The 23013-nt window shown below is 49.1% G+C and overlaps 8 protein-coding genes across 10 annotated transcripts; 4 read left to right on the top strand and 4 right to left on the bottom strand.

The window, feature by feature from the left end:
- Nucleotides 1-1941: 1941 nt before the first annotated feature.
- On the top strand, nt 1942-4450 carry L3040_000863 (uncharacterized protein; the record flags this gene model as incomplete). Its single annotated transcript, XM_007288036.2, has 4 exons — nt 1942-2062; nt 2123-2592; nt 2656-3224; nt 3325-4450. 4 exons carry the CDS (start codon nt 1942-1944, stop codon nt 4448-4450), a joined length of 2286 nt encoding a protein of 761 aa, XP_007288098.2.
- A 1545-nt stretch (nt 4451-5995) lies between these two features.
- Nucleotides 5996-9485, bottom strand: L3040_000864 (uncharacterized protein; the record flags this gene model as incomplete). Its single annotated transcript, XM_007288035.2, has 6 exons — nt 5996-7218; nt 7267-8338; nt 8392-8572; nt 8707-8773; nt 8873-9032; nt 9468-9485. The coding sequence occupies 6 exons, from the start codon at nt 9483-9485 to the stop codon at nt 5996-5998; spliced, it is 2721 nt and encodes a 906-aa protein (XP_007288097.2).
- A 1075-nt stretch (nt 9486-10560) lies between these two features.
- L3040_000865 (uncharacterized protein) lies at nt 10561-11958 on the top strand (the record flags this gene model as incomplete). 2 transcript variants are annotated; one of them, XM_007288034.1, is made up of 1 exon in its annotated part: nt 10561-11958. In XM_007288034.1, one exon carries the CDS (start codon nt 10561-10563, stop codon nt 11956-11958), a length of 1398 nt encoding a protein of 465 aa, XP_007288096.1. The 2 variants fall into 2 exon arrangements, with proteins under 2 accessions (XP_007288096.1, XP_066013367.1); XM_066155340.1 differs by having other exon boundaries at nt 11536-11958.
- A 223-nt stretch (nt 11959-12181) lies between these two features.
- On the bottom strand, nt 12182-12655 carry L3040_000866 (uncharacterized protein; the record flags this gene model as incomplete). The annotated part of the gene is made up of 4 exons (XM_007288033.2): nt 12182-12233; nt 12296-12308; nt 12362-12505; nt 12604-12655. 4 exons carry the CDS (start codon nt 12653-12655, stop codon nt 12182-12184), a joined length of 261 nt encoding a protein of 86 aa, XP_007288095.2.
- A 381-nt stretch (nt 12656-13036) lies between these two features.
- On the top strand, nt 13037-14153 carry L3040_000867 (uncharacterized protein; the record flags this gene model as incomplete). The annotated part of the gene is made up of 4 exons (XM_007288032.2): nt 13037-13417; nt 13520-13690; nt 13748-13975; nt 14037-14153. 4 exons carry the CDS (start codon nt 13037-13039, stop codon nt 14151-14153), a joined length of 897 nt encoding a protein of 298 aa, XP_007288094.2.
- Nucleotides 14154-14853: 700 nt separating this feature from the next.
- L3040_000868 (uncharacterized protein) lies at nt 14854-16022 on the bottom strand (the record flags this gene model as incomplete). Its single annotated transcript, XM_066155341.1, has 9 exons — nt 14854-14920; nt 15001-15074; nt 15120-15132; nt 15191-15207; nt 15492-15533; nt 15618-15673; nt 15778-15787; nt 15878-15925; nt 15999-16022. The coding sequence occupies 9 exons, from the start codon at nt 16020-16022 to the stop codon at nt 14854-14856; spliced, it is 351 nt and encodes a 116-aa protein (XP_066013368.1).
- A 2726-nt stretch (nt 16023-18748) lies between these two features.
- On the bottom strand, nt 18749-19075 carry L3040_000869 (uncharacterized protein; the record flags this gene model as incomplete). The annotated part of the gene is made up of 1 exon (XM_066155342.1): nt 18749-19075. One exon carries the CDS (start codon nt 19073-19075, stop codon nt 18749-18751), a length of 327 nt encoding a protein of 108 aa, XP_066013369.1.
- A 2866-nt stretch (nt 19076-21941) lies between these two features.
- L3040_000870 (uncharacterized protein) lies at nt 21942-22973 on the top strand (the record flags this gene model as incomplete). 2 transcript variants are annotated; one of them, XM_007288030.1, is made up of 4 exons in its annotated part: nt 21942-22079; nt 22168-22192; nt 22252-22711; nt 22784-22973. In XM_007288030.1, 4 exons carry the CDS (start codon nt 21942-21944, stop codon nt 22971-22973), a joined length of 813 nt encoding a protein of 270 aa, XP_007288092.1. The 2 variants fall into 2 exon arrangements, with proteins under 2 accessions (XP_007288092.1, XP_066013370.1); XM_066155343.1 differs by having other exon boundaries at nt 22802-22973.
- Nucleotides 22974-23013: the final 40 nt, after the last annotated feature.

Here is a 23013-nt window from a genome sequence, read left to right on the forward strand (position 1 = left end):
ACCATATATCCCGGACCTCTCTCTCCCAGAGCCCTACTACACTTCTGACTCCAAACCCAAACCCCCACCCCGCCTCAGATGTGGTGGGTGTAGTGGCTGGCGGATACTTTCCGGGTGTAGATTTCCCCCTGTCAATGAGGCAGCAGCTGTAGACGAGATGACCAAGGCGCTGATGAGAGAGCCTGCATTCAAGCGGCTTGGTGCTTCTACGGCCTTGCTCAGCAGCGTCCGGCTTGCCTTCATGCCACGGGAGAAGTCTGCTCGATCGATTTTTGACGCGTGGGTACGCAGGTAGGTAGGTAACAGCCGGAGGATTGATTGCTGCTCTTGTGGGTGGTTGTATTGATCTACGTCGAGCGAGTTGCGGCGATAGCTGTCGCCCTAAGTACTTCCTCTCTATGGGGTTCGAAGACATGCTACACCACAGTTGTATACAAAAGGAGTAAAGCCTAGTAAAGTGTATCAGGTTGGTAATACAGTGCGGTTGCCAGCGACTAAGTCTTTCCCTGGAGAGTGCAATAATCCGCAAAAGAAATGAAAGGTGACAGTAAAGATTAAAGGGTATGGGATTGGAATAAGAAATGGTAAGTTACGTGTCCCTAGGAATCTCTCACTGGAATATACGGACTGTCTATATACTACGTATGTATAGCTCTGGACTGGATCCGGGGTCGTTACGGTGCCCAGATTTCAGCTCCCCCCGAACCATTCATAGCTGTAAATTGGCTCGAGAACTGATATCCGTAGACATTGAAGTCAATGATGTATTCATGCAACTCTTCCTACTTTGACCTCCTGGCGTTCATAGTCACAAATTGTCGGTATATTTATATCGACCTTAGCTAGTAAGTAGTAGTTGGGGGGGAGTTCACTCGTGAACCAAAGTTCACGGGCTATTAAGCATGCCTCGCTTAGCCTGTCCCAGGTCAAAGGACCCCCAACTTGCTTATAAATAAACCTATTATTTAGACTAGTACACGTGACTCCTTCTACTAATTGTATAAAAAGAGTTAGCTCCCTTAAACCTAAGAGGAGGATTAACAAGAACAACAATTAAGTACTTTTATCACCGAGTGAATTGCAATTGCAAGAACTTTAACGACGTCACGAATTTTACGAATATTACGAAGAGATCGCTACCGGCGATCCAACACAAATGCTTATAGCTACTTACTTCCCTTTGCCAAACAGAAGAAAAGTCGTTTACGGAACATTTCAGAGCAGAAAAAGGGATCCACCTCAAAAGCTTGGATCGAAACCTGACCTCAGTATCCGTAAACCAGAGCTGACTGCTCTCTTGCAAGAGGACTAGGTGGCGTGGGTAGTGAGCTCAGGAATTTGCATAGCCATCGTTATTCGTTCTATACAATTGGCTCGATCTCGAATCTCAATCTACCAGCGAACGCCTGCCTGCTGTTGTAATCTCAGCGTTTTGCTTCATCTGCCATGCATCTATCTTTTCTTTAACGACTAAATCTCTGACTCGCTTCTATCGCTGCTACTTCTGTAAGATGGAAAGACAAGAAGCGTTAGATATTGGTGCTGTCCCAACTCTAGGGCTGGACACTACTCAGGAAAGGCGGTTGATTGATTCCTAACTTTCCCCCGCCTCTCTTTTCCCCATCTTCTGCCAACACTATCAAGCATGACTCGGCATCTTGTCGTGATCTGCAGCTCCACCTCTTCGGGAGAAAGCTCTACCGAAAAGCAATATCATGGTCCCCGATCCGGTTTTAATCAACTTGGCGGTACGTAATTCAGAATTTTTGCAGTTGGATCGGATTGTTGAGATGCAGACAAGTCGGCCCGTTGTGGACTCGTTACGCGGAGCAAGAGTTGACGAAAATGGGGGAACATGAGTATATATGTAGGTATATATGCGAGATTTCTCAAGTTCAGAACGAATGGATTCACGGCGCCTGCTCCTGTGAAGATAACCAAATGAAGAACTCACTATCCTGTGTACTGACCGCTGCGTTTCTCCTGAGACAAGCCGCTGCAGGATGGACGAATGCAAGCGAGGTCCCCTACTATGGACTGAGCCCTCCAGTTTATCCAACTCGTGAGTAACAATACGCCTCTTGGTAGTTTGCTACCTCTTTTGCTCTCTTACAAAAAATAGCACAGGGACCGGGGACCTCGTCTCCAGCATGGGCCTCGGCTTACCAAAAGGCTCGAATCTTCGTCTCTCAACTGACCCTCGAGGAGAAAGTAAACATGACGCTCGGCCACCCGGGCATGTGTGTCGGCAACAGTGGAGCTGTGCCTCGTCTTGGCTTCAACGGTCTATGTTTCGAGGATGCTCCGTCCGGAATCCGTGGCCCGGATTTCGTGTCCGCTTTTCCAGCAGGTATGCACCTCGCCCAGACCTGGGACAAGAGCTACATGCGCGCTTTTGGTAAAGCGGTTGGCGAAGAATACCAGGGCAAGGGTGTAAATGTAGCTCTGGGTCCAGTGGGAGGAAGCATGGGCCGCGTTACGCGAGCAGGGAGAAATTGGGAAGGCCCAGGTCCGGATCCTTACCTCGCTGGCGTGCAGATGGAGGAAATCGTACTGGGTATGCAGGGCGAGGGAGTGATTGCCTGCTCGAAGGTAAGATATCAACCTATCCACCACTCGAGTGATATCATTTGGGTATGCCCTGACCTTACCTAGCACTTTCTGCTCAATGAGCAGGAGTACCGACGGCTTCCCAGTGCACTTGGAGAGTCAGTATCTTCAAATGTGGATGATCGCACTATCCATGAACTCTACCTTTGGCCATTTATGAACGCACTCAAGGCAGGAACCGGCGCTATTATGTGCTCCTACCAACGAGCGAATAACTCTTACGCTTGCCAGAACTCCAAACTTCTCAACGGATTGCTGAAGACTGAGCTTGGCTTCGAAGGTTTTGTTGTCTCCGATTGGCAAGCGCAGCAGTCTGGAATAAGCACTGCAAACGCCGGCCTAGACATCGTCATGCCTGACTCTGGATGGTGGGGGAAGAATCTCACGCAGGCAGTAACCAATGGGTCCATTACGATCGATCGTTTGGACGATATGGTGACCCGGACCCTAGCCGCATGGTATCTCCTTGACCAGAATACAGCCCTTCCCCAAGCCCAGATCTACTCACCCACAGTACAGCATCCTATTCTGGACGTCCGGGGCGACCATGACAAACTCATCCGAGAAGTCGGAGCTGCAGGTCATGTCCTCGTCAAGAACGTCAACAATACTCTGTAAGTGATTGGGAGGGGAGTCTTTGCCCGTTCAGCATATCTTACTCTGCTCGTGCAACATCCCCAATAAAACGGTTACTGACTCCCAGGTGGCGTACAGGCCCTTGAAGTCACCACGGTATGTCAGTATCTTTGGATATGACGGAGAGCTCAAGCCTGTTCCATGGTCTACCCCGACTCGCTACGGCGGTGGCTACGATGTTAACTTCGGCTGGGAAACCTTCAATGGGACTCTGATCGTTGGTGGTGGTTCAGGCAGTAACACACCCCCCTACGTTATTTCGCCGTTCAAGGCCATCCAGGATCGAGTGATTGCCGATCGAGGGATGCTGCGTTGGGACTTCTACTCCCAGAATCCTGTCCCAGAAGCCAACACCGAAGTCGTACTCGTATTTATAAACGCTTACGCGTCGGAACAGTTCGACCGCTTGAGCCTCTCGGACGAATTTTCCGACAACCTGGTTTTGAATGTTGCTGCAAAGCATCCCAATACTATAGTCGTCCTTCACTCAGCAGGTCCAAGAGTCGTAGATGCCTGGATTGAGCATGAAAATATAACTGCAGTTATATTCGCGGGCCTGCCTGGTCAGGAATCCGGTAATGGTCTCGTCGACGTTCTGTACGGAGACGTCAACCCGAGTGGAAGGTTGATCCACACCATTGCCAAGAAGGACGAGGACTATGGAAGCGTGTTGAACTCCACTGTTGACGGATTTTCAGCATTCCCCCAGTCCAATTTCACCGAAGGTGTTTACATCGACTACCGCGCCTTCGATCGAGACGGGGTGGAGCCGAGATTTGAGTTCGGATACGGTCTCTCGTATACCAGCTTCTTTTACTCCGCCCTCAGCAGCTCTCAGACCGATGCTCACACAAGAGAATATCCTTCATCGAACGTGTCCATAGTTCAGGGTGGTCATCCAGAGCTCTGGGATGTCCTGTTCAATGTCACCGCGTCAATTACCAACACCGGGAAGGTGGCAGGCGCAGAGGTGGCACAGCTGTACCTTGGGATTCCGACTGCCCCAGTTCGTCAGCTTAGAAGTTTTGAGAAAGTGTTTTTGGAGCCTAATGCTACCAAAGAGGTGGTGTTTGGGTTGACAAGGAGAGATTTGAGTGTCTGGGATGTGGTGGCTCAGAGGTGGAAGCTGCAGAGTGCTGCTTATAATGTATCCGTGGGTGCAAGCAGCCGCGATTTGAGGCTGAACGCCACGCTGCATGTTTAGTTAGTACTTGGGAATGGGACTGGGACTGGGACTGGGACTGGGACTGGGACTGGGACTGGGACTGGGAATGGGAATATCGCACGCGTACCTCGGTATCCATCCCTTTGCTCGACTCAACGGTTGCGGCGTTGTACGGAGTACGTGAGTAACGTTGCAGGTGGAAGTGAAGGAAGAAACGATCTTCCATCAGCCTCGCTTAATATCTGTCTAAGCCGTATATAGTCAGTTGTACCTCTCTCACACCAATGTACCTAATCGATTTCTTCTGAAGTTGACTGTGTCTGGTAATTCAGAGCGCTTGTACATGTAAATCTGCAAACAGTCATCTCTGGTTAATTGGGAGGTCATTTGGCTTCTGGTAGGGAGTGAAGTCGTTACTCGATCCGAGGCCCAGCAGGATGGGATGGGGATGAGAGGCGAGACCCTCGGTCATACAACGGCGACCAGAGGGGGCAATATAATGTGGAGACGTTGAAATTCCGAGTTCTGCCCTACGGAGAACTCGTGACCCGGATGTACATGTCTACCGTACCGGTACCCCAGTCCAGCTCGTCCGTCATATCTCCATAAAAACACGGCAACACGGCCAGGCCCACTCCGAAACCCAGGCCCAGCCAGCAGCCATGGGAATCTGGTTTGCCATGCGGCTCTTGCGATGTGCAACAAAACTTGCTGGAAATAAATATAATAACGTAAAAAAAATTCATGTATATATTAAAAAAAGAAAATATTTAAAAAAGAAATAATTTGGGCTGTGCAGATGTGGAAGGAGGGAAAGAGGGTTGGTTGGCTGGTTGGTAGCTATACAGTATACCGGTACTTGTGCACATGTTTGGAGGCAAGGGGTGGAAGATCGAGATGCGGCTTGCTTGAGCCATGATCCATCCATCTGACGAGTGTTTGTTTCATCACAGACCATCAGAATCTCAGATCAAGTCCCGAGCCTTCTACTTCTACGTAACGGAATGTGAAATCGTTGTTCTTGTTCATGTTCATTGCCCTTCGGGTGCGCAAGATGCCAAAATGCAAGACCAGACAGACAACAGTTGAGCCACGACCGAGTCCAGGCAACATCACCAAAACAAGAGAATGGGTATAGCGAGAAAGATTACATTCTCCCAGTCGAATGAATCTCCTCCAAATGCAAAACCGACCGATAACCTCGCAGGGAAAGACTGAACGCCGCCTATCAAAACACGCCACCACACTAGACTACACACCTCTGCTTATACGTCCGTCTACCCCCCCATCCCGATCACACAAGATACCCCAATCCAGATACACAGTAGGCGCAACCAGAGAACACTTCGCATTGAGCCAAAGGCTTCCTAGTGAAATCTTCCAATGCATATTGTGTCGGACCCGGCCCTGGCCGAGAGAGACCAACAAAACACCACCCTTCCCGCATGCATGATACAAGGAGCAAAGAGAGAGAGAGAGAGATCCACAATGCAAGACCAGTGCCCACCATTCATTCATTCCATTTCCAAGCAAAGCCCGTCCTTAATGACCATGAGAACTCCCTGCCTACCCTATGAAAATGGCCTAGTTCCTCCTTCGATCGTTACTCCTACTCGAAGGGCCAAAATCAGGCTCCGTGATAACTTTCTTCCCCTTGGCGCCCTTGACTGCAAACTCCGCCATGAGTGACAGGTGGTCACTCGGGAAGTGGTAGTTGGGGAATCCAGGAACTGCCTTCATGTACTCGGGGTCAACCTGGCCCAGGAGCGAGATGTTTTCCAGAGCGTTCGTTGAATACCAAATATGATCGATGACACCCTTGAATGTAGGTACATAATTGGTAAACGGAACTGCATCTGGAGTCTTGTCAAGGTTGGTGTATGCCGAACGCAAGGAGAATGGATGTTCTATTCCGTCTTTGGAGAAATTGCCGTAACTGCGGCCCCCAAGCTCGGGATGCTTGGCTCTGACGGATCCCTTAGCCAGCAACTCAAAAACGCTCGAATCAGGAGTCGAGTTTTGGTCGGCGCAGATCACAAGTGGTATCTGAGTCTTGCTCGTGTACTCCCTTGATGGTTGAGGCGTAGGCTCTGGGGATGTATCCTGGTCCGCATCTTCATTGGCTAAGCCAAATGCCTTCTTGTCTTTGCACGCGGGCCACTTCGCATATTTTTCGGCTAATTTGTTGACTTCTCCGATCAAGATAGCGGTTTGGATCAGCTTGACGTCTGCGTAAGCGGGATCCCAGAATATGTGGGTATTGACAAGAATCAATCGGGATCCTGTTTGCCTATTTTCGAAGAACGTGACCACTCCAATGTGATCCCTCGGCATGACCCGGTTGAAAATATCGTGGTGGCTTTTCATATCTGGTCGATTGATGGCAATGTTCGCGAAATCGATAAGCTGCTTATCAAGCAGTATGTACTTGCTATTCTTCCAGAATGTTGCGCATCCATCAACCTTTACCGCTTCTTTTTCGGCCATGGTCTTCGAGCGAGTCCGCGCCCAGAAAGCACCTTTGTAGTCATTGTAAGCAAGCTGCATTCTGAAGAACGACTCGTAAGTATCCGTATCAACTTCTTGTAAGCACACGAAATCCGCGTCATTGCTCTGGATATCCGTGAGAATGGACTCCTTTCGATAGCTCCACTCCAAAGCTTCTGCAGGGCTGTAACCGTACATCTTTCGAGTGCACGCCTGGTCCGAAAGAATGTTAAAGGAATAGACTTTGAAGGTCTCTTGATTGGGGTTCGGTTCGCCTTCTTGAAGTTCGATCTTGTCACGGCTGTTCGGAGGCATAGGAGCTAAGTTTAAATCAGCAAAAGAAACTGTGTTGAATATTCAGGACCTACGAGGAGCTTGATTTTGGAGCAGTGTGATTAGGGATTTGGTACCCCTTTCCATGATTTCCTGCTTCAACTCTGGCGCAAGCGGATTGCCTTCGATACCGAGCATTTCAAGATGGAACAAGGATCCAAGCTCGTTTGGCAACGTCTGTATCGAGTTATCGAACACCAGGAGATTCTCTAAAAATACACACATGCCCAATTCCGGAGGCAATTCGGTCAGGAGGTTATTAGAGGCATCCAAGTGCTGTAGTGACCGTAGGTGCCGAATGGAGGAGGGAAGCCTCGTCAGCTTATTAGAAGCCACATATAGTTTCTTCAGAAATTGGTACTGGAAGATCGGTTCAGCGAGTACTTTGATACCCTGGCCACTAAAATCCAGATTGAACCAATCCTGGCGTTTAGTGGACTGAGTCGACATACGGCTCAGATCCTTCTCGTCGCTATCTTGTGTGTCTGGATCTGGTGGAGCAACCAAGGCAAGTCCCTTGTTCTCTCCAGCCTTCATCCTAGCGTAGTGGTGAGAGTGCCCATCCGCCATGTGAACATGTGCCTTCTCAGACTCCTTGTGCATCTCTAGCTGCCTTGCCCAGTGTTCAGAGATTTGGACTGCTTGCCCACCACGTGTCGTCCCCGAGTGCCCATTTGTGAGGGAGTTTGGGGTGAAGCTCGGCGTTGCATTTGACAATACCCCCGATGAGTAAGTGGCATGATGACCGATAATCCCTCCATTGGTCGAGTGCGTATTATGGTCTTGCTGGAGAGTCGTATGGGTGTTATGGGCATTGTGAGGATGGTGTGGGGAGTTTTGATGCTGGAAGTTGTTGAACATTATTGGCATATTCCCTCGCCCAGGCCCTCCATTGACGCGGCCATGCTGCCCTTGCTGGTGACTCTGGTTGAACATCGCGTAGATATTTGGCGCGGGCGAGTGAGGGTCAGGCGATCGAGATGGGGAGGGAGTATCGGCGTTGTAGACAGGTCTAATGCTGCTTGGCGGAGTGGTATTGCGAATGATCTGTTGTCTCGGAAGATGCTGTTGCGTCTGTTGTGGGAAGTAGTAACTCCCAGCGCTCTGCTGTGAGAATCTGTAAGCATCTGCCATCTAATTCCACTGCGGACACAGCGAACAGCGGCTTCGGCTCCCAACTGTAAGCACAAGCCGTATGAATTTGTGTAAACCAGGATCGGCCTAGGTAGGGGGCGTGGAGAGCGGAGACCGGGTCTTTCTTCGTTGGCACATAGAGCTGCTGACGAAGTCTTCCGAGCATCTACCAAAAACGAGGCCCAAAGTATTGGGCCAGTGAAACCTCTACGATGCCTTCAGGAGTATAGGCCTTCAGGAGTATAAGCAGTTCAGGTTGGCTTTGAGAGTCCGCGTGAGGTCCAGAATCAGATCGTTAGGGCAGCGTTGTCGTGAAGTGCGCTTTGGCGGCAGATAAATACTCGAATTCAAGAAGGTGAGCGGGCATGCAGTGAATATCGAAAGGGTACTTTGAGGTGTTGTGCTGTCCTATTCAAAGTAAGCAGTTGTTGACGTGATGAGATATCCGGATTTGGTGATTGTTAAAGCCCCGAATCGGACTTGCGAGGAGGCTGGACGCGTTCATACCTTCGCGAGCGCAAACGTGGAAATGATTGTTGCAGAGCAGATGCCTTATGGTGGTGCTGGGTTGCGTACGAGTCTCTGGTGCTGGAGGTTCTGGCTCCGTGCAAGCTATGCCGTCACGTGAAGAGGAGAGCTTATAGAGTGGATACCAGGTCACCTTGAACTAGTGGGACGAGACTACAGATATTCAAAAGTCGTACTGTTCACAATGTTGATATTCAACACGACGGTTTAATAAGGAGAAAGGTGATAACAAATTCCGACTGGCCTTCCTTGTGGCTTTTACACTTTACCGTAAACTAACTTGTCTTTTAGCTCGTCCTGATTTCTGTTTTCAAATGTCCAAATGCATACAGACAGATATTTCTAGATCCGGACCAATCCGTCTACTAATTCCGTTCTCATTTCCTGCATAGCTCACTACCAGCGCGCGATGATTCTATATCCTCAAAGTAGTATACAATGTGTACCGCACTTAGATATATAGCGAGCAGCTGTGTACTGTTACACTATATCTGTAAGGCTGGCTCTAGCCGTGGTCCCACGATATGTCTCTGGCTGTCCACACCAGCCCCTTTATGTCGGTATCCGTCCGCACCTTGAGGTGAGATTCCATCTTTTTGTCTGAGACTCTTCGGGATATAGAGGCGGAGCTCTTTCTTGCATGAAATGGAGCTAGGAGAACCAAATCTTGAAAGTGAAAGCTTATCCTCGGATCTAATCCTTAACCTCGACCAGAAGTATTTTTATACCTGACAGCCAACAGCGGTTGTACTAGGTATCTCAGACTTGTGTATGATACACGGCACAACAAATTCCTGTGTTACCTGGGCTCGGCTCGGCAGGGAAAGGGGGAGGTATCACCGGCGGGCATAGCCGCTATTGTCGAATATTAGCAGCTGAGGAGAGAGATCTTGTGTCACCAACGAGCTGCGAAAGCTGCCCGGATCTGTTGCCAGAACATTATCGTCCCTTTCCTCGTAGTGCTGGAATCTTCTTGTATCCCACGGATCGCGTTCACTCCGAGACTGGACACTCTCCTCTGGTGAAGTAGTCAGAGATGATAGCCGCTGTCTGGATTCGACTCTACGTATCTAGATAACATCTTCTTCCGCCTAGACACATTGTGATGCCTCGGGTAGCCAGACCACTGGTTCCATCTAAAAAGCCGTCTTAGAAAGTCCCGTCCTTTTCGGCCTTGTGTTGCCTTCGCCCTTGGTGCTTCCTTCAGAAGGTCTGCCCGGCACCGACTCCTGAACGCTCGGCGGAGCATAACCGTGATCCCTTGATAACGGCCGTTCGGAAGATCTGAACTTATGGCACGTGACTGCGGGCGTGACATTGCCAAATGAGTTTCGAGACGTGCTGTACGAGTAGTCGCTGCTGGGACTATTCTTGTGGTGTGGAATGTGTGGTATTTGTATCGTGCCTAATAAATCACTCGGTACCAACAAGAGAGTGGGGCCAGAGCCAGGGCCAAGCCTCTTTTCGCCCGAACATGACCGAGTTTGGATTCCCTCGCAACAACTCCTACGAAGACAATACCGGACCATCCATCAGCCTCCAGCAACTCCGATTCTCTAGCATCGCAATATACTTCCCAAGACGGCGTGTCTTACGTCTTCTCCAGCTTCAACATCAACAGACGATCATTCGCTCATGCGACTCTGTTTCTGTCCAGGGACGATTCTATGCTTTCCACGCCTCTACCTGACTATAAGCATTCCGCAAACCAGACAAACAAGACTAGAGCTGCGGCACAAGCCGCAAAGATAGGTCGCGCATCATCGTCTAGATCTGGGAATTGCGCTGAGCGCAAATATGCCCTCCAGAGCGCGGAAGCGCGCAGTGCGAGAAGAGAGCTTCGTGCTCGATCAGATAGCCGCTCCAGTACCACCGGCTCCAGTGGTCTCACTGCGGTAACATCGAGCGAACCTACTTCGACTGACGAAGCACTTTCACGACCCTTCACAATCCGAAACGGCCGACGATTTTTACGAGACATGACTTTGCCCTATCCTCTTCCTTGCGACCTGGCCGAGATACACAGACAGACTCTGCGAACGATGCTCCTCTGCCAGGTCTTCAACGGACCGGTTTGCTCCCCGGAATTGCAGGTCAAACCCCCCAAACGTGTTCTGGAATTGGGTTGCGGCACTGGCTTTTGGAGCGTTATGTGTCACCGACACTTCGCACAACGAGGGTTCTCTTCCATCTCTTTTACCGGGCTTGACATTGCGCCGCTGGCCCCACATATCGAGTCCAACGATGACATGGACTGGCGATTTGTGCAACACGATATAAGGCGGGGTTCGGTACCGTTTCAGGACAATGAATTTCACTTGATTATGATCAAGGACATGAGCATGGTTACGCAGAATACAGCTTTACACCAGACAGTGATGGACGACTGTATAAGAATCCTGAAGCCGGGAGGGACATTGGAGGTATGGGATGGGGATCACACTTTACGGATGCTGCTACCACATGTCCCGCCCCCGACAAAAGAAGACGATGATAGCGAGGACGAAATCCAGATGCATACGAATGCCATGGGGACATATACGTTGACCAGGCAAACACCTTTAGCGGCACCGCAGAATCCATTTCTCCATGACTACAACGGGTGGGTTTCAAAGGCGCTCGAGGCCCGACAATTAACAGCCATGCCCACCCCTAACATATTACCGATGCTTCTCCAAGAGTCAGAAAACTTAACCGATATCGACTACCGACGCCTGGCAATTCCTCTTGGTGAGGTGCGTTGGGAGCGGGAAGGCGTTGGCGGATCAGTGCCGCAAGGTCCAAACGACGATTTCATCTCATCCAAAGGTAAAGCTCGGGAACCCGACCGGAAGACATTGACTGCGGGCCAGCTTGCGCTCCGCAGAACAGCTCTCATGACTGTTGTGCAGATGATTGAGAGCCTGGAGCCCTTATTGAGAGAGGCCAGTGGAAAAGGGCAGGATGAGTGGGACCGCTGGCAAGGAAACATGATGAATAGCTTGCTGAAGCAAAACGGAACCTCTTGGGGAGAATGCCTCGAGGTCGGCGCTTGGTGGGCGCGGAAAAAGAAGCCACCGGGGTAATCCCGTCTGATGTGATTGGGATATGTGGCTTTTATCCAGTCACGCACCACAATATGTGACGAGACCTCTCCGCAACGGACCGGTGTTCCCATTGATGTGGACGGCACTAGGAAACTTGTGATGTCTGAGGATCTGGGGGGGAGGGGAGGTGGGGGGGCATCGGACTGGTACGGCGGGGCTCCAGGGTTCCAGGGGCAGGACACGAGAACTGGACACGTTTTTGTCATGTTCTATCGTATCGCTGACGAATTGCTCGATATTTCTTTAAATAGTACCTAGAGGATACCCATAAGCTCTATTATTGTGAATGAGAATTCGTAAACATCTTCTAGCTTACAGTGCTTCGATTTCTATGCGAGTTAGTCGTTATCAACAATGCCGATATGAGATGAGGAGCCTATACCTTTCTTGACGAATTCCGCCCTCTTGATTCCTTGACGGATCTCTGCCTCGTCCGCCAAACCTGCGTTGCTGATGAAGGCCTTGTGCAGCCTTGGGCGGAAGTAGTCGTAACCCAATGGATAGGCCCTTCCCAGATGTAGAAGCTCTGGCTAGCAGTCAATACCCACCACGCAAGAGAACGTCAAACTCGGCGGATGGGGCACAAGGTTATATGACTGAATGGCTCTATGAGCACCTACGTACCTTTGTATATATTGATGACCTCTCTTCTCAATGCTATATTTGATGTCGCCATGTTGTGGTCTTTGGGCCAGGCTTTCGCACCAAGATTTGAAGAAGCTCAAGTGTCACAGCCAAGCAAAGCAATAAAGGGGATCTAAATTTTGAGATAGGCAGGATTAAACGGGGCGATTGGAGACGGAATGGGAGAGCTTTGGATGAAGAATGGATCTGAAAGTACTCGGTAAAGTAAACAGAAGAAGGTCTATGAGGAATATGCCCGGCTCTCCGTTTCCCCACATCGGCCCCTGCGCTATAGAGCTTCGGCCCCTCGGTAAATCCACCGAGGGGCCGGGAGCTTATGCGCAATCCAATCCCGCACCCAGCTCAACGGTCCGCGGACTTTGGACAATTCCACAATGAACAAACGAACATCCCCAGATTCCAGCAAAGCAAAATGAAAGTCCTCCGGGCCCAGCCCAGATATCAGCCTCTCCAGTTCCTCCTCCCGGCCTTCCAAGCCCCCCATTCCCGCGCGCTCTCCACGTCCGTGTGCGCGTCCGGACCCTCGAATGCCTCTTCGCACTCCTCTATGCCTGCGCCCGCACCCACAGCAGCTCCCCATAACGCACGATGGCTGTCAGGTATCAAAGCCCGGATAGGCAAGTGCGTCATGTTTGGCATGTCCCCACAGCAGACGAGACGAGCGGCCACCGTGCTGAAGGCCGTCGGCGGGGAGTGGAGGGACCTGGTAGCTGGACGAGAGGGGTTCCTGGTGGGCAGGAAGAGGGCGGGCTTGTTGAGACAGGGCGTTGTGTGGGGGGAGATGGACCGTATGGTGTGTTTGCCACCGTTTTTTCCCTCTGGCGTGGATCCAGAGACACTGAAGGGGGAAAAAAAAGGGGGCAAGAATTGTGGCTAATGTGAAACGTTTGAACAGGAACATGTCAATAACGTCATGTATATCAGATACGCCGAGTCGGCTCGGATCAATTGGGCGTATAACTATGCGGTACACCTTGATCCAGAGCATAGGCGCGAGTGGATGGAGTCCGTCACGCCCAACGGTATTGGGATGATCCTCAGATCCATGAAGACGGATTACAAATTCGTACGCGTCCCATCTGATACCTGTTCCTGAATGCGCATCTCCTGACTGCCTCCGAAGCCCATGACCTGGCCAGACCACATCTCCGTTTTCCACAAGCTCTCCCACCTCCCCTCGGAGTCGGAGTCATCCTTCATTCTCGACGTCATGATCCTCTCGGAACTGCACCAGAGGCCTGCGGCAAGGTGTGTAGAGGATATCGTGGTTTACGACTACAAGAAGGGGAGGAAGACGGCCATCCAGCCCTTCATGATGAAAGCGTTCGAGCAGACGTGGGCCGAGCAACAAGTAAGTCTAGCCTAGTGGTGCCTCTCTGTGGATAACTCGGTTTTCTGACGATCAACGACAGGCTGAACAATCAAGAGTAGAGAAGAGAGTCCAAGAATTGGAGGGGAGCGTGCGAGATCTCGAAAAAGAAACCTGGGACAGAGTGGATGCCGTTGAGGACATGGGCCCAGGTCGCTAGATCTAATGGCTGTGACTGGCTTCAAGCCTATGAAAGCTGGACTCTTTGCCTTGACAGAACGCTCGGGGCTACTAAGCCGATAGGTTCCAGGCTGGCTGAAAGTTGCCGCTGCACCACTCTGGGTATACCTGCAAGTCATACCCAAGTGAACCTCCGTCCATAGTAAAACCATTGTCTGAAAAGGCGTGGCTATGGCAAGAAAAAGTAATGTAAGTTCCAAACCTACTATTGGAAGGGGAGAAAAAAGCCACGATACAATGAAAGGACAGTTACCGGGAGCAATGCAGTGGCTACAGATTGGAAACATTCCATCCCGTGCATTCATCCACATGTCAAGCCCTCACAACGCCTTCCCTTCTCTCGCAGTACTCCAAAGTAAACATCCAGTCCGTGCACGCTTAGCATTCAGGCTCGTCTCGGAATGAGGAACTTTGGAATAAACAATTGTCAAATCATTGTTATCATCGCAACATGCCTCCTTAACTCCCGTGTCTCGATGCGGAAGATGAGGCAGCCTTTCTATCACGTATGGAAGATGGCAAGGATCTCGCGTTCGCTTCCAGCCCGAGCTGCAGGAATTGAGAAGTGAGTTCGGTTAAGCAGGAACATCAAAGCAGGAGATTCGCTCTTTAGTACCTTCCAAATGAAGATCTAGCGTAGGCTTCACAGACGAGGAACTTCTTGTCGAGGACGCGGATTTCTAGGAACTGGTACTGGTCGGTTTACACGCGCCGGTAACCAAGGGAACAGCGTCGGTCCCAGAGCCACTAGATGATCAGCGCAGGTTCACTTGGTCGAGAAACAAAGCAGTAGAATAGAGACCGTTAAAGTCTTTATTACCACATACATAGGGATGGTATTTGAACCGCAATCTTGGTACTGTGCAAGTAACAAGTTCCCATTATCTTGGTCAAAAATCCGCTATGCGATGTAGTCACAGCTCGAGGGTGGCGGCACTGAACCTACTGTAGCAAGATCTCTGAAAGGTATTTTTCAAAGTCAGTGCGTGTATACAGCTGGACGCGAGAATTACTCACCTCCCAATACTCATGAACTAGAAACTGCAGGATCGCCAGCCCTAGCTCCGAAGTATCACTCTCTGCGGCTGGTTGCCATATTCATTTGCTGTAAGGAACTTTGTTCATAGCGTTCCCAGATCCGAAGTCGAGTGTTCCACTATGCATGGTCTGGACACAATCGACTAAGTATAGCCCATTTCCCACATCTACCACGCCCTGGATAGAGTTATCGACCAGTTTTGATAAGGAGTGAAAGGGCGAGATACTTCTTTCGAGGTTCTGGGACTCGAGACTGGGACATAGCTCCATTAGTACTCACAGTAAATTCCGATAGCATGGCTGCCACGAGGTTGGCGGGTAGCTAGTAAATCTATCAGTATTTTGCTTTGAACGGCAGGGAGACATATCTTCGTCTCCCCTAGAGCTACTAGGAGAATCTACTCACCTGGCTTAGAGTTCCATCACTGTCAAGAAACACCGGCTGCTGATATGCCGGGGGCGCTACAGTGTATCATTTTGAAGTAGTGGAGCCCGCCTTCGTAATACCGACCGAGGTCATGTAGATCCAGTATCTAGCAGGTACTCTCCAGACGCAGTTCCTTTACCATAGGCCAACTGCCAGATTTGTCGTCAATATGTTACCAGGGACATATCCTCTCCACTCCCTCGATAGTTAGCGAGAGGCAAGAAAGCAAATCTACTTACGCTTACGTCAAAGGGATAGCAAACGTCTGTCGCGGTCGAAGGGCTGTACTGTGAGTTTCCCGAAGTCAGCAGTTGACGATTTCAGGCAAGTTAAGAAAAGAACAGAAAAGAAAAGAAAAACCTTTCGCTTTACATGCATCTCCATCCAGGGTCATATTTGGGGAAGCTATTGCATTCGGTCTGCTGTGTGCCGAGCTAGCTGTGGTACCATCAGGGTCGACACAAGTCTCCGAAGAGCCTGTATCGAGGAGAAGATAGACGGGCTGAGCAGGTGTTCCTAAAGATACTAAGGAAAGAACCAGCATGTCATCCAATTAGTATATTTCCAAGTTGTAGACGTACGGTGGCCCAAATATACCGTTTCAAAATCCGTATTGTAGAGATCAGGGTTGCTCGGTTGCCTCTTCTGCATGCTTCCGGCCTCGGAATTCTCGGCAACTACAGGCAATGAAATGTAACCAGGACCGACGGCGACATTCTTAGGGCGAGGGAGAGATGCTCCGTTGGTGACTGAGAGCACCGCTCCCACGGAAAAAATTACTATCAATGTGGATAACATCTGAGAGTAAGGATACACAAAATATAAAGGCAGGGGAAGCGGCCAACGAGAAACAATCATAAGAGTGTGTAGATTTGAATTTCCCCTTACACTCCCGAAATGTATGGCGCATTGAGAAGCAGAAGAACACGGGCTCGGTGATGCTCTCGCGCCATGGCTTTTGCGACTAAAGCAATACTTCAACACTTCATCCCAGATACCCAAAAAGCAGAATTTGGCTGTAGCCTTTCACAGCAGCGGCTAAGAACCTGAGCTGTGAATGTTCCCTCTCACTCACTGTGGGAATATAAGGCATGGCATCCAAGGTTACGTGGTTACACTAGGTAGCCGGCCTCGGCACCAGCATATATTTCCCCCTCAGCTAGAATAGCTGACCTCTTCAGACTTCGCGAATATAATTTGTACCACTATATTATTCAGACTTATTATTCGATACTTGTGATACCGACATTGATCAATAGTCAACCTTACAGTTGTTGTTGTTGTTATTGTTGTTGTATTTATTTACGTCGGGCGGGTAGCAGGCGAAGCCTGCCGCCCTGGGACCTCCCATAGGGTACGGCGACGTGCTAAGCTAAGGAGTTATATACAAGAAGGCCTCAAAAAGCAATTTATAGTGCTATAGCGTAGGCTACTATCGTATGCGCCCTTCTCTTACGGATAGGATGGAAATCTTTCGTCAAGGGAAAACCATAACAGAAAGTCAAGCAGGTACAGTACTAGGCAACTGCTGTTGGCCATTTAAGCGAAAACTCCAAATCAACAATAGACATCCATTTACTATACCTTAATTACGCAATAATTACAAATCCAAATTAAATAAAAAAATATCATTTTATTCCTTAGACTCCTTTTATCCTTCTCAATTTTTAAGCTAATTTTTCGAAAGCGAACGAACCTTAATATTTAGTATGCCAGCCTTCAGCCGCGATACGAGCTTCAATTCTATCCGGCATACTCTGATACAAATTATCGAACAACGATTGATCCAATGTATCCTATACAGCTTGCAAACAACTTTCCATCCTTTGCCTTGCGTGTTCCGAATTCGATTTATCGATCGCAACGTCGGGGAACATTTAGTAAAGCTTTTTTTTAGGATGCTACCAAACGTGCTCGATCGGATTGAGGTCGGGAGAAAAAGGTGGCCAATTGATTAATAAAGTAATCTTATTTTTGCCGAACCAAAGCTGAACTTTCTTTGCAGTATAGATTGATGCATTGTCTTGCTGAAACCAATATTTGCGAGGCAATTTTCGGAAGATTGGCTTGACTTCGGCTTCGAGGACTTCGAGGTAGGATTGTGCACGCTGTCTCATAGTTCTAATTAAAGCAACAATTCTATCCTTATCGATCGAATCCCACGCTTCTTGAACAGCCATTCTTAATCGAGGATAGCTTTGATGAACATCAGGATATCTTTCTTGAATATAATCCTTCATCCATAACCAAACCGTCTCGATCGGGTTAAGATCGGGCGATAAAGCTGGCCATCCGCTCGATACCACAAGCTTCTAAAACAGCTAGTGTAAATCGAGCAACATGTCCTTTAGCGTTATCTTGCTGAAACTCCAATTCGGGATGATCGTGGAGAATCTTATCGACGATAGGTACGTAGTATAATATAGCAATGCTAGAAAGAGTTCCCCCGAGAGCGCCTTACGTCGTCTTAAAGTCTTAATCCCGTCACGCGGTTGATTTAACGAGCCTTTACAGCCTTTGTAAGGCGGGGCGTACCCCGTCCTCCTTATCGAAGTAGTATCAGTTGGCCAAAGTAGCACCCTTACCGGGTGCAGTGCTTGGAGTAGAACTCCGTAGTAGTTAAGAAGGCCTGAAAGTCGGCCGGATTGCTAAAGAGAGCTTTAAGAAAGTCATAGGCTTTCGGGATCGTGCTCGAGGGGGTCCGTGGTCGAGTCTTGTGTGGCCAAGAGAAGAAGCGTCGTTGTATGAATCGATAGAAGGCTAAGTGCAAAAGGGACTTGCGTTTGCCGCAAGCATACCTTAAGTTGGCGTCGTGGTGCTGGAACCTGGTATGGTACTAAGTGAAGTCTTCGTGTGTAGTCCGGATCGCAAGTAGTCTATGCAAGACATGTCGTAGGAGTTCTAGCTCCGGAAGGGGCTTGATTAGGTACGGAAGGCCCCATTTCCGATACGAGCGAGAGAGCTTAGTAGAGCTTGCGCTCCACTACGCTTCTCGTGCTCTATCCCGAATGTCGCGGAAGAGTGTGCGGATGCCGCTGAAACCTTACAGTTGATCGTAGAATAAAAAAGTTCTTGGCATCGTTACTCGCTAACGTAAAGCTACCCCAATCTCATCTAGAGAAGGCACGTCGGTATGGGGTCCAAAGGTCGTGGTCCCTTAGACCTCTGCTCTTAATATCCAGGAAGTCCTCGATCATCGCTCTTGCCGTCAGGTTGCTGTCAGGCCTTGCGTACGGTAGCTCATTTAGGTCAAAAGACAGGCCCGACATCTCGTCATCTGGCACTTCAAATGGATCTGGAAGACCTGGATACAATGGTCCCTTCGGCTGAACTGCTGGAGGTTCCGCGGGTGGTGTTGAAATACGGGGAGTATAATATCCCGTTCCTCCTTGTCTGCTGGACTCCCCACCCTGAGGTCCAGTTGCTCGATCTGCCATGCTTGTTGTCTGGTTGTAGGTAGATCTGGTTTGTATTGTATTGATAAGTGACTTGATTCGTTTTCACTCTTCCGTAAGAATAAGAGGTAGCGGTATTATAGGTAAGTGAATTGGTTCGGAATTACTCTTTCGTAAAGATATGATGAGGTATCGGAGTGTAAGTTATTGCTCGCTCTTCGGTCTAACATAGCTTCTTTGTGATTAAACAATTGGCGGAGTTAATCACTGATCAGTGTTGGATTGCTTTTAGCGATCGGGAATATATTCGTAAAGTCGTAAAGTCGTAGCTTGCGTGCCGTGTACGTATTTTTGCAATTGCAAATCAATGGTCAAAAATGGTACTTATATTTTGTCTTTTTCCTGGAGTTCAGGGGAGCTGACTCTATTTATACGATTAGAATTAGTCACGTGCACTAGCCAAATAGTAGCTTTTGCAGTCAAGTTAGAGGTCCCTTGAACCGCGTGACCTGCTAAGCGAGGTACGCTAAGTGACCCGTGAACCATGATTCACGGGTGGAGTTGGCCACATCACCCCCAACTACAACTAACTAACTTAGGTCGATATGGAGATATCGACACACTTCGAATCCTACAATCTTCTGCCAGCCTTATATCTCTTAAAATTCGAATATGATGGAGATGCTAACGGTCCTACACAAGGTAGAAAGATAAAATGAGCTTTTCGATATCGCGAATTCGGCTTACCTTACTACTCTTATCGTCAACGGCTATATTCTCCTCACTTTCTTACGCTATCGAAAAGGGACGCACAAAGGCAAATATACTAGTACGTAAAAATATTTCAAGGAAGATTTTGAAGGATTTACAAAGGGCGATATGGAAGCTTGGAAACCGCCAAGTGACTCGAGACCTCCGCGAATTGCTAGTACCCCGAGAGGTTTGGATTCACCTTATTAAAGGAAATTCGTATTGCTACGTTTTACAAGCTTGCCTCGAAGAAACAACACCTTACGTTTAGACGGACGATCTCGAATCTGAGCGCCTCGAGCTACGGTAGTTGCAAAGCACCTACTACGTAGTAGTTCCTCAACCTTCAATTCCTCAGCCTTAAATTTCTTAACCTTCGGACCGATCTACAGACTATCGAGAATGGCTTTAGCGCACTTGCCCGTTTCTACTGAAATCTCGAGATGCGAGATTTTGGATAACTTAGCTAACACCTTTTCAATTAATTCAGCAATCACAAATAATTTAGCAATCGCAAGCTTCGCGCACCTTTTTAATCCAGCTAGTTGAGCTAATCCAGCCAGTTCAGCGCACCTTCTCAATTCAGCCTCGATACACTTACGAACCTGACGATGATGACGATTGGCGTTCCTTACTTCGACCTTTAGTTCAACTTTTTGCTCTTCGGTTTTCTTTACCTTATTTCAGCTAGCTGAACCTTAATACGACTACAGCCAAATACAAGAAGATGGATTCGCCGAACAAATCGAAGAGTTACCGGTACTTGTACGGACGGAGTTTGAAAGCAATTCCGATTAGTAGAACGAGGATTACGGTAACGATGATAAAGATTACGGCGATGACGATGGCTATAATGATAGTTACAACGACGATTACGATGATAGAGAATGCCGAAATAAGCATAAGATTAATACTGTATTTGTATACAAAAGTGATGTTTTCAAGCTTTGCTTTGACATGGATTTGGGATTGTGTGGAACCAAGAAAAGTAAGGAATTGCTAGTGTGGGAATATAAGGTATAGGCATCTAAGGTTACGTGATTACACTAGGTAGGTAGCCTGCCTTGGCACCAGCATATAGCTTCCCCTCGGCTAGGATAGCTGACCTCTTCAGACTCCACGAATACAATTGGTACCACCATAATATTCGTACTTCTCATTCGGCACCTGTGATACCGACACTCGCCGAGTACGTACGGAAGTCAACAGGGGGCATCAGATGTGATTCTCGCTAAACTCGCGGCTCGTGGAAAACCACTTTCGCCATCGCGATGGTAAACCAAAAGCCGCTGCCAAAGATAGAGACAGGCTCATCTTGATCGCCTGGTAGAGCCAGTCAAAAGATAGTGAAATACCCAGCTCCTGGGAGAAGCAATGCCAGAAGTCATGCTTAACACTTGTAGTTCCCAAGACAGCTGTCGCTGCGCTGGCGCCGAGCTGAAAGAAGTACGGTACCCATCCCATACTACCCATGGCTGGGTTGATCTGATGCAACGGTGTAGAGTGAGAAGGGCTATAGCCTAGAAGAATGTCTCGTCGAGGGAACGGAGGGAGTTTAGCACCTCGGAGTCTGAGACTGTCATATAAGACTAGTCATTCTCTTCGAAGTGCGCAAGTGCTTGCTGTCAGACGTAAAATCGGTCCCGCGACGCAAGAGATGGGGAAGATTAAAAATCACATGACGAGATCCAGGGCAGGTATTGGGTGTCAGGAGACGTCCCTACGATGGATGCATATACCCGTAGAGGTGGAACATAAACATGAGCGCTCCGATTACTCGGAATTATTAAATCTCCGTAGCCGGGTTTACTTGCCCTCGGTTATCCTCATAACCTTGGCGCAGCTCGGAAGATCCAAAAGGCCGGTGGCGGGCGTGGCGGGCGTGGCGGGGTACTTGCACGTGCTTCCGATAAGCCCTGATAGGGGGCAAAGGCAACCACTCGTCATGGACAATGCAATGCAACAAACCTCCTTCCAGTTCCCGACATTCCTACGTATCTAATTATATATTTAATATACATACCCCTCTCTCTCTGTATATATATATATATAAGCTTAGGTACCTAGCTCACATGCCCCTCGTCAAACCCCGCCCCTTCTCCGCCATTCCTGAGATTCATGAACCCGCCAGTCCCACGTCGAAAAACACGCTGCGAAGATGGAAGAAAGCTGCTGCACTTGCGCAACGCTCCTTAAGAACGTTCGGGTCGTCTACGATGAGAAGAGTGAGAAGCCGGCATTTCTCGAGAGAAAACTAGAGTGCTGCAGCAGGGTGATATGCGGGAATTGTATTGCTGTATGTGTATTTCTCTCTTGGTTTCCTGTGGGGAAGGGAAGAGAGGATAGGTATGCTGTAGGTATGCTGATACGAATTGTGTTTCTAGAATAACGAGCGTTTTGCTGCATATTGTAAGTACCCCTCCGAAACCCTTCGAAGTCTTTGAACGGGGACTTATAGATGCAACCAGGTCCTTTCTGCCAAGTGTCCACCAAACCATCCCCTTTACCGCAAGGTCTCCGCGACCCACCGAGTTACGCCCCATCGTCAGCATCCTCTAGACCATCCATAGACCCCCCGCCATATTCAGATGCACTTCCGCCATACTCCTCCCCCACGAACCCGCAGACAGCTTCTCTGGAGAAGGCCTCGTCGAGTATCGCCCCAGCGGAAGATGTTCTCCACTTCCTCGACCACGAACACGACACTTTGACATCCCTCTCTTTCCGCTACGACGTCCCCGTATTCGCATTGAGAAAAGCAAATAACATAACTGCCGATCACTTACTGCTGGCCAGAAGGACCATCATAATACCTGCAGAGTTTTATAAAGGAGGCGTGAGTTTGAGCCCGCGGCCCGTGGAGGGGGAGGAGGAAGAACGCAGAAAAGGGCTCGTGAGGAAGTGGATGGTAACATGCAAGGTTTCTGAGTACGTGCTCCTTTACCGCTCTGTGTGCCTCGACTGAGGAATTTACGGAGGAAGAGGCGACTAATAACCTAGTGTTGCGCTGAAATATAGATATGATGTAGCGTTATTATACCTACAGCAGGTCGACTACGACTTAGAAGCCGCGGTGGAGGCGTACAAGGACGATGAGAGATGGGAGAAGGAACATCCAATAGAGGCTAACATGAAAGGGAAAGGAAAATCCCACAACGTAGGGCGAAGGAGATTTACTGGGCAGAGATGATGAGACCGAAACAACCTGCGTAGACGACATCGAGCGACGT

This window comes from Drepanopeziza brunnea, assembly GCF_022702325.1.
Source record: "Drepanopeziza brunnea f. sp. 'multigermtubi' strain 214-2 chromosome Unknown ctg1, whole genome shotgun sequence".
NCBI lineage: Eukaryota > Fungi > Ascomycota > Leotiomycetes > Helotiales > Drepanopezizaceae > Drepanopeziza > Drepanopeziza brunnea.